Raw genomic sequence first — 14064 nt, forward strand, 5'->3', positions numbered from 1 at the left:
TCATCAGGATGTCTATAGAAACGCCTGAAAATCTGCGTTCGCTGAAACATTAAAACTGTCTAAAATAGGTCCATAGATGGAAAGAACTCTAAATAGAGGTCTCAGTGAATTTTTTTTTCCAGAAAGTTCAGTAGTAAATTTCGAGGAGGAAAGTCAAATAATTCCCCAGACTCGCTCAGGCACCTCATCGGGCAGCCCGCGCAGACCCGCGGCGTAGGGGCCTCGGGGCCCTAAGCGGGGCACGTTGCGGGAGGAAGTGGCGCCGTCTGCCCACGGGGCGCTAGTAGACCCTTCAGCGTGGAGCCATGGGAGGCCTAGAGAAGAAGAAGGTAAGTGGGGCATATGACCAGGCGGGGTGGCGCTGGGGGGCGGGGGGCGGGGGGCGGGGGGTGGGAGGTGGGAGCGACGGAGCCAGGGGACTGCGCCTTTCCCGGCCTCAGCCCTTCATGCGTACAGAAACGACTGGGATCAGCGCAATGAGAAACAGCCACGAGATGGGGTCCGAGAATAGGCGAGGACGGCTATTCGTCCGATGAAGTTCAGGAAAGAACCTTAGAGTAGGGCTGTAAAACAAAGTTGGGGTTGCCAAGCACCCCAAATGCAGCCCCGGTCGAAAGGCAACTGTTTACTGAAACAGTAAAAAAACATTATGAGAAGTTTATCGTTAGGTCAAGTTTATCATTTCCAAAACTTGTTATTCTCTTTTCTGTTAGACTTGCCCTTGACATTGGAGAGGGAAACGTAAACAAATGGATGTGGACACCCAACAAAACGATCACAGATTGTTAAATGTGATGTGAAAGATAAGGCTGGTGGATAGAAAAAGCTACTTACTTTAGTTGGTGTTGTCTTGGAAGGTCTCTCCTATTCAACATTTAAGCCGCAATCAGAAAGTTCAGAAGATCTCACGTGGGTTCTGGGCCATGGGAGTGCTTAGCGAGCAAACCTGGCGGGGGAAACTCAGTGCCAAGACCCTTAGGTGGGAAAAGCTTTCTGTGCGCGAGGAATTAAGACATCAAGATGGCTTAGGGTATAGTAAACCAAGGGAAGGGAAGAATGGCGTTTGGTGAGGTTGAGGTTAGACAGGGACCAGATGTATAAGGCCTGTGAGCCACAGTGAGGAGCTTGGATTTTATTCCAAGTGCAGTACAACTCAGCTAAAGGGAAAGTACCACGATACAGTTTTTCAAGGGTTTCTTGTTGCCGTATGGAGAATCACCTTAGTGGTATGAAAAGATGGGGGAAGGGATGAAGGTGAGGAAGATGTAGTTGTCTTGTGTTTTCTTCAGATTGAAAGTTTCTGTTGCCTGTTTATATTTAACCCAATACACTGTTGAACAACCAGTAAGTGCTAGTGTTTAGAATCACAAAGATTTAAGATAGAAAATTTTTCCTTGCAGCACAGGTGCAGATATGTAAACAAGTCACGACAGTTGTCAAAGCTGGGTTTCACAACCATTTTGAGCCACATAATGCTTTGTTGTGGAAAGACTTGTCCTGTGCATTGTAGGATGTTTAGTATCATCCTGACTTCTTACACACTAGATGCCAGTGCCACTCAACAACCCAAAATGCCTAATTCCCTTCCCTCCATCTCACACACACCCAGGGAGTAAAATCATCCCAGTTGAGAACTATTTATCCACTTGCTATTTAAAAGGATAAGCATAATGACAGACATATATGTAATGGAAAACACTTTTAAACCCAACTTTCTGAGACAGTCTGAAGCTCATCTTTGTATCCCCAGTGGACAATGTCTGGAAAGAATAAATGAAGGTGTGTTTTATGATGGGGGGTGATCATAAACCTCTTGAGGGGCTATAGGTTTATCTCTTTAGAGCTAGACCTGGCCGTCAGGTCCCTGCTGTTTTACTGCAGAGGATGATCTTGTTTGGAAAGGACACGCTTGGTACCTTGAACTGCTACTCTTTATCAGGAATACAGAGATATGAGCATGAGGCAGCATCTTGGCACTACAGACATCCACATGATTGCATCAGACAGTATGCTCCTTAGGGGCAGGTAGAGACCAGGCCTTTTTTGTCTTCCTTGCCCTCATAGCATCTTGCTTAATATTTGGAACATAGTAGAGATCCTCTTATTTTCTGTTAAGTGAATGAATGATGGAGGGGAGAGGTTTTTTAGCTTAGGGCATGCATTTTCAACCAGATATCACCCCCAAACGAACAAAAATTCGTTGAAGGTATCTTAGATATTTCCATGGTTTGTGGCCCTCTAAAAGACCACATTAAACAGATCATTGGTATGTCTGTAGTATTAACATTTCGTGGGGCTGTGAGAGGGGATGATTAAGGGGGAGGTCTAAAAAACCTTCTGGTGGTAAGGGTTGGTTATAGTGAAAAAGTTGAAAAAACCAGTTGAGGGGATTAGGCACTGAGGCTCAGGACTCAGACCTACATTTGAATCCCAGCCTTTAAAAATCTGTGTGACCTGGACACAAGCCATGGTTGTTGTGAGGATTAAATAATTGCTGATCAAAGTAGCCAATACTTAGAGCCACTACTAAGTGCTTTTGGTATAGCACCTGATCCATAGCAACCTCATGGTCCCCAACATCATGCAGATGTGTGTGTCCTTTATGCTGAGTACTGCAAGGACAGTACAGGAGAGCTTGTTCAGGTGGGTGGACTCCCTCCCTATAGCATTTCCTGTCCCAGAAGCCTATCAGCTGGTTATGCACAGTGATAGTTGCCCCTAGCATGAGGCATGCCCAGAGATTGATGCTATCACTGCAATCATTGCTATTGGTCACTTGGGTTTTTTTCTCCCCAAGTATGAACGAGGCTCTGCCACCAACTACATCACCCGAAACAAAGCCCGAAAGAAGCTGCAGCTGAGTCTGGCCGACTTCAGGTGAGGTTGGAGAGGAGTGGCATAAGGGGGCCACGGGGGTTCCTGAGCAATGAATCATGCTCAGTAACGGTGAAAACTCAGCCACATCCCTATCTTCCCTGTGCCACCACAAACTCTGTCCAGAATTCTGACATTTCTCATTCTCTTCCTCATCTGGCTTTGCTGTAAGTGAGCTGTGCTTTGCCAGGTGTGGTCTCTAGGGAAGCTGGAGAATGGGTCATGCCACCCTTAATCATCAGAATGGGTCCACTGGTACAAGGCATTGCTACTCTCTGGCTGGGTCTTTGTCACCCATTCCCTCCATTCTGGCAGAAGAGACCCCTGATCCTGCAGCTAGGGGTTCTCAACTCCTCATAGAGTCAAATCATATCTTTCCACAGCCTGTGGGCCCTGCCACATGGCCCGCTTTTAGTCACACAGCACTTTTCGCTCCTACAGCCTCTGTCCTTCCTAGGATGCCTTTCCCTCTACCTTTTATATGGCTGAAGTGTGAGTTTCTCAGCAAGGCCTTTTCTGACTCCCTTTGTGAAAAAAGGATACCTGCCATCTGGCCCCTGTTAGCATTCTGATTGTTTCCTTTCTGGTGCTTGTGACAGTCTACATTAGTTGGTTTTGGGGGAACTTGGGATTGTCAGATCCTGCACTAAGATGTGAATTCTCTAAGGGCAAGGCCCCCATTTTCATTGTTCACTGCTGTTTTGCTGGCCTGATGTGGCCAGTGCTTAGTACATTTACCTACAGAAGGAATAATTTTTATCTTCCAGGCGGCTGTGCATCCTGAAGGGCATTTATCCCCATGAACCCAAACATAAGAAGAAGGTTAACAAGGGCTCCACAGCAGCCCGAACTTTTTACCTTCTCAAAGACATCAAGTTCCTCCTCCACGAACCTATTGTCAACAAGTTCCGGGAGTACAAGGTAAGGCCTAGGCTCTAGTGTCTGGATGGGGTCCATCACTGCTCTGTGACCCACCACCCGTGACCTTGGGCAGATTGTTTAACCTCTCTGAGCAAGCCTATGGAAGGGTGAAGTAATTCTACCTCAAAGGAATGTCTTGAGGATTAACCAAATGAGATCACATGTGTGGAAATCATTTGCACAGAACCTGGCAAATGATTAATGCTTTACCTGTTGTACCTTTCCCCTGGGTCTTTTGGAAGAATAAATTTATTGCCTTTGAAGCAAAGGTGGTACTATTTGAGGGGCTTTTTTGTGTATTCTTCTTTGCCCAAAGAAACCACTGCTTTTCGAATTCGTTCTGGAATTGCTCCCAGGAGACCAAGCTTTTTATTCCACGAATAGAAACTATTAAATGCTTAAATGCCACAGGGGAAGTAGAAACTTCATAGACCAAATGCAGGTAATTGAGAGTAGACTACTGTTACTGAAGCCTTCACTGAGCTGCAGGACCAGGCTGAGGCCCTGTGCTAGGAAGGGTGAGGCGCCGCCTGGTGGCTACAGGAGACTGGCCAGCGCCTGCTGCTGGCCCTCTTGTGGAAAATGGCTGTCTTGGAGCTGCTGTTCATGACACTAGCAGAGGCAGCTTTAGAGCCTTTGAAGAGTACCAAGGGCAGCCCTGACCAAAAGTACTTATAGGGAAGAAATCAGTTGGCTTGGAGGACCTTCTGGGCCCATGCCTGGCCTCAGCTGCATTTTCCTGTGTGACCTAGCCCCATATGTGGGCCCGTGGCTTGCTTCATGCCCGTGCAGACTGGTGCTGAGAATGAAGGCCAGCCTTCCTGGCCCTGAGCTGCTTTGCTGGCGAGTCACTTGGCCTCAGTTGGAAAATAGAGCTGAAAATATGTTTTCATGTAAATGTGAGGAGTCAGCCTTCTAAGTGGTTATCTCTGGTCATCCATCATGGGTCCAGCAAGCTGGCTCTGATTATCAGTGTGGGTCAGTTTTGATGTTTTTTGGAGTTTGCTGTTTTATACATCCTGGGCTTGAGGGGGTCAGATGGCACAATCAGACAGCTGTGGTCAGCTTCAGAAGGCCTTGAGAGTCCTCCTGCCCCATGCATCCCTCTTTGATGAAAGAGGGGTCTCCAGGAGCCTTTGGTCCCAGCATCAGTGATCTTCTCACCCAGGTGTTCGTCAGGAAGCTCCGGAAGGCCTATGGGAAGAGTGAGTGGAACACGGTAGAGCGTCTGAAGGACAACAAACCAAACTACAAACTTGATCACATTGTCAAGGAGCGGTGAGTTGGGGACTCAGTCCAAGCACTGGGATTAAGACGAGGACCCTGCTTATGTTGCTGGCATCCTTTTGGAGGAAGCTGACCAAAAAAAAAAAAAAAAAAAACCAAGCAAACAAATTGCTATAATGATTGCAAGTCACAGCAAGAGCCATGTGGGATGCTAACAGTGTAAAGGGATCTGGGGGACATATGTTAGTTACAGGTTTGTCAGATAAGTCTTTGGGGGCAGATGTTTCAGCCAGCCAAAGGAAGCCTGGTCAAAGCAGAGGAAACAGCAGGTGTATAGGCCCTGTGGTGATTGAGAGCCAGAGTTCTGGGAGTGCATACCAGGCACATGGTCACACCTGGCAGACATGGCTGGCTGCCTCTGATCTTAAGTGTTTTTTGCCCAGCCTACTCAGCAGTCCCACTCATCCATTGGCAAAGTCAGTGGTTCTTAACCAAGCAGTTTTGGCACCTAGGAGACATTTGGCAATGTCTGGAGGCACTTGTGGTTCTTGTGACTTGGGCTTGGGGGGCAGGGGAGGAGTCTTACTGGTGTTTAATGGGTAAAGGTCAGGGATGCTGCTAAACAGTCCCCACCACACAGAACAACCTGGCCCAAATTGTCAGTAGTGGTAAGGTTCTGAAATTCTGGGCTAGTGAATGTCTGCTTTCTCTTGGGGGCTGATGGCCTGGGAACACTTAGTTCCAGGCCGGATGGACTTGGCTCATTGAGTCAGGCCAGCCACAGGCTAGCATGGGAAGAGCCCTGGCTTAGGAGCCCAACATGTGTCCTCACCATAGCTCTGCAGCCTGGGTGGCCTGAGAACAGTTCCTGCTCTGAGCAAGTTCTCTCAGAGAGAGACGATAGCTCCTGTCCTGCCTGTGACACACAGCTGTTGTGTGGAGCAAATGTAAAATTACACACACAAAAAATCAAGTGTCTGGATTCATGCCCACACCAGGTGGCTGTGTGGTTGTGGTGTTCCAAGTGTGTGTCACCCCCATTTCCTTAGCCATCCGTTTAAAAAAAAAAAAAGCAGGCGGCTCAGGTGCTATTTCTACAAAGGCCCTGGATTGGTGGGTTTGTCAATGAGGTGTAGAGAGGAAAACTTTGAGGCACCAGAGGGGGCCAGTTGAGGTTCCCACCTCCACACAAGAAAACCAGATGCCTCTCTTCCTGTTGTCTTTGGAGAGGCCCCTGCAGCCTTTCTTCCATCTTGGTATGGTTCGAAGACTGGCAGGTTCCTCCTGAGGCATTGCAAGGAGTGTTGCCCTGGAAGGACTATGGCCACCTCTGGTCTCGTGGCTTTCAGAGTTCCTCTTTGAAGCAGCAGAACCCTTTCTTTAAAAGAAAACTTCCTGGAAGGCAGTTAGGGTGCCAGAGGCCCTGACAACCACTCTGGCTGGGGGAGGGAGACCTGAGGCCCTGTCTGTCCACTTGTCCCCAAGTGTTTCCAGGGAGCTGCAGGAGCCCAGTTTTAAACCAATAGTCTGTTCCAACAATGTCATTTTCCAAATGATATCACTAGGGTTGTGTGAGGCAAAGTGACCCATTCTGGGTCACAGCTGGGACGCATCCAGGTGTCCTTACGTGTACTCCAGTGTCCTCTCCATGACCCAGGCCCCCATCCCTCAGCAGGGCAGATGTGCAGTAGTGGATCCTCCACCGCCATGGATGGCTCATTCTCGTCAGCTTCCTAATTTACCACAGGATTCCTGGAGGCACTTTCTTGCTCTGACTTTTCCTGCCCCAGGACTGAAAAAATTCCAGCATTTTTATCATCTGGTTCTAATTGGTTCTGTAAACTTAGAGGTCTGGGTGGTGAGGCACAAGACATAACCCACTCTGGTGACCTGTGGCTGGGCCAAGCTGTAAGTGCTGCTGAGTGTGGGCAGGCCCCACCCTCCCCCTTGGTCCACTAGGTCAGCATCACATTTTTCTGCTTTCTGTTTTGGACATCCAGATATGTTTGTTTTGAACTGCAGTTTCCACCTTGAAAAAGAGTTAGCGAGCCACTGACTCGGTCTACCCTCTTTGGCCACAAATAGAAATGGGTCCAGGCAGAGACTGGTGAGCAGTGGGTGTCTTCAGAACCTCCATTGGGATTTCTCTGATCCTCAGAGCTAAGTGGGCATTTCCTCATTCCATGGTTCCTCCCAAGGCTATAGAGAAGCTGGCACTGCCAGGCCCCTGGGCTTTGCCCAACTTTGTGGTCAGGAGATGAGAGTGGCAAAGCCTGATTGGGAATGGGGCCTCTGGGGTGACTAACAGGGTGGGCAAGGGATTCAGGGTCCCCCTTGAAACCCAGACTGACCAAGCCTCTGGGCACTGTCCTCTTGGTCCTGCAGGTACCCCACATTCATAGACGCTCTACGGGACCTGGACGACGCCCTCTCCATGTGCTTCCTCTTCTCCACCTTCCCACGGACTGGCAAGTGCCACGTGCAGACCATTCATCTGTGCCGCCGGCTCACTGTGGAGTTTATGCACTATGTCATTGCTGCCCGTGCCCTGCGCAAGGTAAGCCCAGGGCCTCCTGGGGAAGGGGGGACCGGCCAGCTCCCTCCTTTGCCTGCCCTTTTCACCACACTGTCTCTCCCCATAGGTCTTCCTGTCCATCAAAGGCATTTACTACCAGGCTGAAGTGCTGGGGCAGCCCATCGTGTGGATCACACCGTATGCCTTCTCCCATGACGTGAGTATGCTCATGGGGAAGGCAGGGGCCTGTGCTGGGCCATTGCTCCTTCTCTGGCTCCTACACAGAGATGAGGACTTGGGCAGAGTGGGGGATTTTGTTGTCCTGCATAGTCCAGCATGTGCTGGGTTCCTGCGTGTGGCCGGGGCTGGGATGTGGGGTGAGGAGTGTACTGCACAGCATCATAGTAAGAACTGGAGTCAGCCTGTCTCCAGCATCCTCCAGCTGGGTGACCTTGGACATGTTCCTGCATCTCTCTGTGCCTCAGTTGATGTGCTTCCACTTTCTAAGCCTTGTCCTGAGGATTTAAGAAAAAATAAAATCTTTCAAAGTGCCTGGTGCCTGGCCCTTTGGGGTTGCTGAGTGAACAGTGAGCAACTGCCAAGGCTTGGATGAGCCTAACCCTACCCTCAGACCCATGGGGTCATCATCTCACTCTACCGCTAGTGGCTGCCAGACCTTGGCCAGGCTGCTTTGCGTAACTCCTCAGCTTCCCCTGACCGCTACCCAGGGCTGGGGGGACTGGGAGAGATGGAGGAGGATGAGCACATGAGAAGGTTTTAGCACATGGTACTACTTACTTATTTTGGTTTAAACTGGGAATTTTTGGCAGGGATCCACAGAGAGAAATCCTGGTTTTGCCTCCTCGTGGGACAGCATTAGCCTCTATTCCCCTCCACAGTCTCGGCCAGGCTGTCCCTCTGCCTGACTTGTCATCTTGTGGGCCTGCATTTGACCCAGTTTCCTGCCTGTGCTTTGAGCAGCAAATGCACCAGCCTGGCTGGACAGTGTGTTCACCCGCCAAGTTATCAGGTGCTCCAGGTTGAGCTGGGGGTCTGGGCCCCTTCCCTTTTCTCTGGGTTGGCAGGGGTCCGAGGCCAGAACCCACTCTGACCACAGGGCAGTAGAGGTGTTTGGGGGTAGGCTGCAGTCTGTGGGTAAGAGGTAGCTTGGTCCTCGGCAATCCCCTCTTCCCACTCTTCAAGGCACTTGTGTGCCAAAGCCTTTGGCCCTTCCCTCTTCCTTGTTCCTTCCCTTCTGTCCTCCTCCTTCCTTCCTGTCTTCCTGCCATGCTTCCTTCCTCTCTGGCCCTCTCTCTCCTTCCTTCTCTCTGATGTCCCACCCCCGTGCTGCTCAGACTGGTCTTTGTATGTCCTATGGGTAGTGAATAGGGCCCTGTGGAGGCCAGCCTCCACACAGCTGACCCTGGGGGAAGGGAACAGACTGCCCATTCCTCCTTCCTCCCTGCCAGCTTACTGCTACTTCCTCTCAGCAGGAGAATGGGGGACCAGTCCTGGGTCATAGCTAAGGCCCTTGTGTCCTCTTTCCCTGAGCAGCCAGTGCTGGGCTCTTCAAAGTACGACCCAGGCAGGCAGTAGGGTAGGAGGGGGGGGTTGGAGGGACCCTGCTCAGCACTATGCGGTTCAGAATGGAGTTGTCCTCAGATGCTCTTGGAAAGATGGAGGTGTGAGTAGGGGGACAGGTGGGGTACCTCTTGGTCCCTGCATCCTCAAAGTCACAGGCATGGCCAGCATAAAAAGGAACGTTGTGATCACTACTAACTTTGACATTGCTGGGTATATCCTGCCATCCAGGTCCCAGAGGTCAGCAGAGCTGGGCTAGCCTCCCGGGTTGTTGGGGGCAGTGCTGCTCAAGAGACGAGGCTGTTTTTCTGGCTTTCAGATCCTTTCCGTATTTTGCTTTATCAACTCCTCAAGGGCAAAGATGAGTCCTTTGATGTTCCCTACTTGCTGGGTTGGCTGCTCTTGAGGGTAGCTGTGTGCCTTTGCCCCAAGCAAGCAGCTTTTCTCCCACCATTTCTCCAGAGCTTCCTGGGGCTGAGCCAGGCAGCTGTTCCACCCTATCTTGGATCCTTAAGTTGTACCTTTGTCTCTGGCTTGGGGCTGGGGCTGAGTTGCTGAATTGAGTCTCCATCCCTCCTGCCAAGGCTTGAGGATGCTGAGTTCTGTCCACCCAGGGTGACAGACTGCTTGCTGCAGGGCCGCCTCTCCCAGCTGGACTGGCGATGGGGTGGGGCTCTGGGAGGCTAGCAGCCTAGGCCTGGAGAAGACATTTAATGAAGATTATGGGATGACTGATGCATAGGAATGAGCTGTGACCCGACTGGCCCTGGAAGGCCACCTCTGTGACCGAAGTCTGGTCTGAGCTGGGATTTATAGGATGATTGGGGAGCTTGGGCAGGGGCAGCGGAGCTCCATCCAGTCCTGGGAGCGGCATGACAGAACTTTCCCTTTTCTCCTTTTCATCTCCCCCTTTCTGGCTCAGGGATTTGGACTGACCTCAGGATGCCCCTAACCTTTGGGACCCCTGTCCAGAGCCTCAGCCAAAATGCTCCTGGGTAGGACATGCCACATGGCTCCTTCTCATGGAACAGAGCTCTGAAGGCAGAGCTACCATGGTAGAGCTTCAGGCAGGCTGGAGTCCCCTGCCCCATGTGGGTTGTCCGTGCTGTCTTTCCCCTGTACCTGCACCTGCACTGCCAACGGGTCTTGTGTGCCCCCCAGCACCCAACAGATGTTGACTACAGGGTCATGGCCACCTTCACCGAGTTCTACACCACCCTACTGGGCTTCGTCAACTTCCGCCTCTACCAGTCGATCAACCTGCACTACCCGCCCAAGGTAGGGTCCCAGCCTGGGTCTTTCTCAGTGTGCAGGGGCTGTGGCCCTTCTCCCCGCATGGATGTAGGGGGCTGTGGCATCTTTTCCCTCTGATCTTCCCCCTGCCTTGCAGCTGGAGGGTCAGGCCCATGCAGAGGTGAAGGCCAGTGAGGACACCTATGCCTTGGACTCTGAGAGCTCTATGGAGGTGAGAGAGGCTTCCAGAGCACTGGCCTTGCATCCCCTCAGAAGGGTGGGTCCTGGCCTGGGGGTGGGACTGTGCATGGCTAGATGAGTGGGCTCGGGGCTTGCCCTTGCAACGCAAGCCCACTGATGTCCCAGAACTGTTGCTGCTCCACCTTCTCCACCCTGACTGTGCACCCAGACAAGATCTCCCACCTGCAAGCAACAGCCCTGCTTCTTTCCTATAGAAACTGGCGGCCCTCGGTGCCAGTCTGGCCCGCATGGTAGTGCCTGTGGAGGAAGAGGCCGAGGTGGACGAGTTTCCTGCTGATGGGGTGAGGACTGCGTGCTGGGGTAGTGGCGGGCATTGGGACTGAGGGACCTAGATGGAAGCTGAGGACCATCTCCACCCTCTGCCCTCCAGTGCGGGTATGGGCAGGTTTGATGGTGCCATGGCCCCTTTTGTGGCAGGAGATGACGGCACAGGAGGAGGACCGCAGGAAGGATTTGGAGGCACAGGAAAAGCACAAGAAGCTCTTTGAGGGCCTGAAGTTCTTCCTGAACCGTGAGGTGCCCCGCGAGGCCCTGGCTTTTGTCATCAGGTGGGAAGCTGATGGCATTGGCTCTGCCACACTCTGGGCTGCGTCCTGCCCCAGATGCCCGACAGTAATATCAGGGTGGTGTCAGTATCCACCCCTCAGGGCGCTTGTGCAGATTCACCTGTGTGGGCTTGGAGAGTGCTTGGCTCGCTCTGGAGTATGTGGCAGGCACTTGTTAGAGGGCAGCTGGCACCACTTTCTCACCAGCTTAGGGCAGGCCTCCACTGGGCTGGCACTGGATATGTTAGCGTGACGACAGGGCTGATCCTGGTGTGGGGTGGGGACAGGAGTGTCCCGGGAGGGTGAGCTCGTGGGCCAGTGGGTCCCAGGACAGCCACTTCATACTGAATACTCCTGTGGGCTCTTCCTGTGCCTGTAGGAGTTTTGGGGGGGATGTGTCCTGGGACAAGTCTCTGTGCATTGGGGCCACATATGATGTCACAGACTCCTGCATCACCCACCAGATTGTGGACCGGCCTGGGCAACAGACACCTGTTATTGGCAGGTAAGCCCCCAAGGCTCTCATCTTCCTTCTCCTGTTTGGGTTTCTGGGTGTAGAGGTCTGTCTCAAGCGCAGATGCAGTGGGGCTTCAGGTTGCTTCCATGACCTATCTCCACCACCAGGTATTATGTGCAGCCCCAGTGGGTGTTTGACTGTGTAAATGCCCGGCTCCTCCTCCCCGTGGCGGACTACTTCCCTGGAGTGCAGTTGCCTCCACACCTCTCACCCTTCGTATCAGAGAAGGAAGGAGATTACATCCCTCCTGAGAAGCTGAAGCTGCTGGCCCTGCAGCGGGGAGAGCACCCAGGTGAGTGGGCCAGGCGATGGGGTGGATGGGTGCCTCCAGGCTGGTTTTGGCCTCGGCCCCACCTGGTTGTTTCCCTTCTTGGCTACGAAGAAAGCAAACTCCTGAGAGTGGGCAGCAGGGGCACAAAGCCCTTTAAGCCTACCTTTGGAGTAAGGCTTAGGAGAAGGCAACGTTTGTATTCTATGATCACCTGTTGATGTTGAGAGTAACTGAGCACGAGTGGTCTGGAAGTTGTCATCAGTATTTATATAGGAGGTGGCAGAGCTCAGGAGGAGGCGCCTTGAGTTTCCTCTGAAGGTGTTGGGGGCTGTGGGGAGAGGTGCCGGAAGGAACTGTGGTTGGGGCAGCCCTGCACTGTCTCTGGAATGTCTTCGTGGCTGAGGAATGTGGTGCCTGGCCCCAGTTCTCACCCTGCAAGGAGAAGAGCAGGCTCAGAAGTCGTTGGTTATTTACAGGAAGTATGGATGAATCTGAAGAGAAGGATGAAGAGGAAGACAATGATAGTGATGGTGATGAAGGGGGAGAAAACGAAGAGGAGGAGGAAGAAGATGTGGAGGCCGGTTCAGAAAAGGAAGAAGAGGCCCGACTGACAGCCCTGGAGGAGGAGAGGATGGAGGGGAAGGTACTGGGAAGCTGACTGGGGTACAGTCTGGAAAGCAGCTCCACTGGCCATCTTTGGTACCAGCCCTGGGCCAGAAGGGCAAGAGCCAGGGGACTGGTGGGGGTGGGGCATCCGCAAGTGTTGACCCTGTGTCCCCAGAAGCCCAGAGTGATGGCAGGCACTGTGAAGCTGGAGGACAAGCAGCGGCTGGCCCAGGAGGAGGAGAATGAAGCCAAGCGCCTGGCCATCATGATGATGAAGAAGCGGGAGAAGTATCTTTATAACAAGATCATGTTTGGCAAGAGGCGCAAAATCCGAGAGGTGAGTCCCTGCCATCTGCCTGAGACTCCAGGTATGGCCACCATTTGTGGCTGCACATGTGAACTCTGGGGCCAGCTTGCTCTCCTCTGTGCTGATTCCATCCCTTTTGTAGCTTATACAAGTGGCCTGTTACCTGCCAATAGGATTGGATTGTTTTTCATTTTGAGGCATTCTTAGAAAATATCCTTGAGCACATCCCTTTGAAGTCTCTGCAGGGTAAATTCTTAGGCATGTCATTGCCAGGTTGAGAGGCCTATGTGTGTTTTGTAGTAGGTATTGCCAAATGTTCCCCAGGCGAAAAGACTACTGTTCCAGGTTGACACCTCCCCAGCAGCCTGGTGAAGGTTTGATTGGCACTCAGCTTTCCCAAGGAGAAGGGTAAATGGGGCAGTTGCCTCTGGCTCTAGGAACGTGGGATCCTACTAACTTGCTGTGGGCCCATAACATAATAGAGTCATAAAGGCAAAGGTAAAGGCATGTTTAATGACCTGAGGTGGTTCAAATAATTGTTTTTTCTCCTGGTAATTTGCTTTTTTAGTTTCTGTGGAAGCTCTGCTTTTAAGGGATGGCCTTGAGTAGGAGAAGTACCCTACAATCACAGCTTGATCCCCTTTTCCTCCTCACAGGCCACCAAATTGGCAGCGAAGCGGAAAGCCCACGACGACGCTGTGAGGTCTCAGAAGAAAGCCAAGAAGGCCAGGCCCGTGTGAGTGGTGGCAGCCTCTTGATGGGCGAGGCCCGCTCCTGGCAGCTGGACTTGGCACAGGCAGGCCAGAGGACCCAGGCTTGGTGGCAGACCAGAGTCTCTTCTCTTTTCATCCCCTTCCTCCCCCTGCCAGCCCTGGCTTCCTCTCAAGCTCTCTGGCTGGATCCCCAGCCTCCCTTGGATGGAGCTCCCTGCTGGTGGCTGGGCAGAGGAGAGGCCTTTGTGCCCAGCCCAACTTGATGCTCCCAGGAATCCGTGACATGGGGGGCAGGACCAGCCCCTCACCAGTTGTTCCCTGTTCTCTGGTTTTCTGCAGCGCACCCCTCCCTCCAAGGTTGGACTGGTGATTTTCCTGCTGCTGTGATGGGGTGAGGGTGAGGAAGCATTTGTTATTAAACAGCTGGAGTTTTGGAACGATTGAATTCTGTGTCCCATTAGCCTTCTTGGGGTTGGAGAAGGGACACCTAGTG

At 52.1% G+C, this 14064-nt stretch overlaps 1 protein-coding gene across 2 annotated transcripts; it reads left to right on the forward strand.

The window, feature by feature from the left end:
- Positions 1-14016, forward strand: PES1 (pescadillo ribosomal biogenesis factor 1). Of its 2 annotated transcripts, none has more exons than XM_043559255.1 (15): positions 1-329; positions 2798-2877; positions 3642-3795; positions 4964-5073; positions 7408-7579; positions 7665-7754; positions 10280-10396; positions 10509-10583; positions 10807-10893; positions 11030-11160; positions 11537-11662; positions 11782-11966; positions 12422-12588; positions 12727-12888; positions 13515-14016. In XM_043559255.1, exons 1-15 carry the CDS (start codon positions 306-308, stop codon positions 13596-13598), a joined length of 1764 nt encoding a protein of 587 aa, XP_043415190.1. In that variant the 5' UTR covers positions 1-305; the 3' UTR covers positions 13599-14016. The 2 variants fall into 2 exon arrangements, with proteins under 2 accessions (XP_043415190.1, XP_043415191.1); XM_043559256.1 differs by having other exon boundaries at positions 199-329; positions 12730-12888.
- Positions 14017-14064: the final 48 nt, after the last annotated feature.

The sequence above is a fragment of the Prionailurus bengalensis genome, chromosome D3, assembly GCF_016509475.1.
Source record: "Prionailurus bengalensis isolate Pbe53 chromosome D3, Fcat_Pben_1.1_paternal_pri, whole genome shotgun sequence".
NCBI lineage: Eukaryota > Metazoa > Chordata > Mammalia > Carnivora > Felidae > Prionailurus > Prionailurus bengalensis.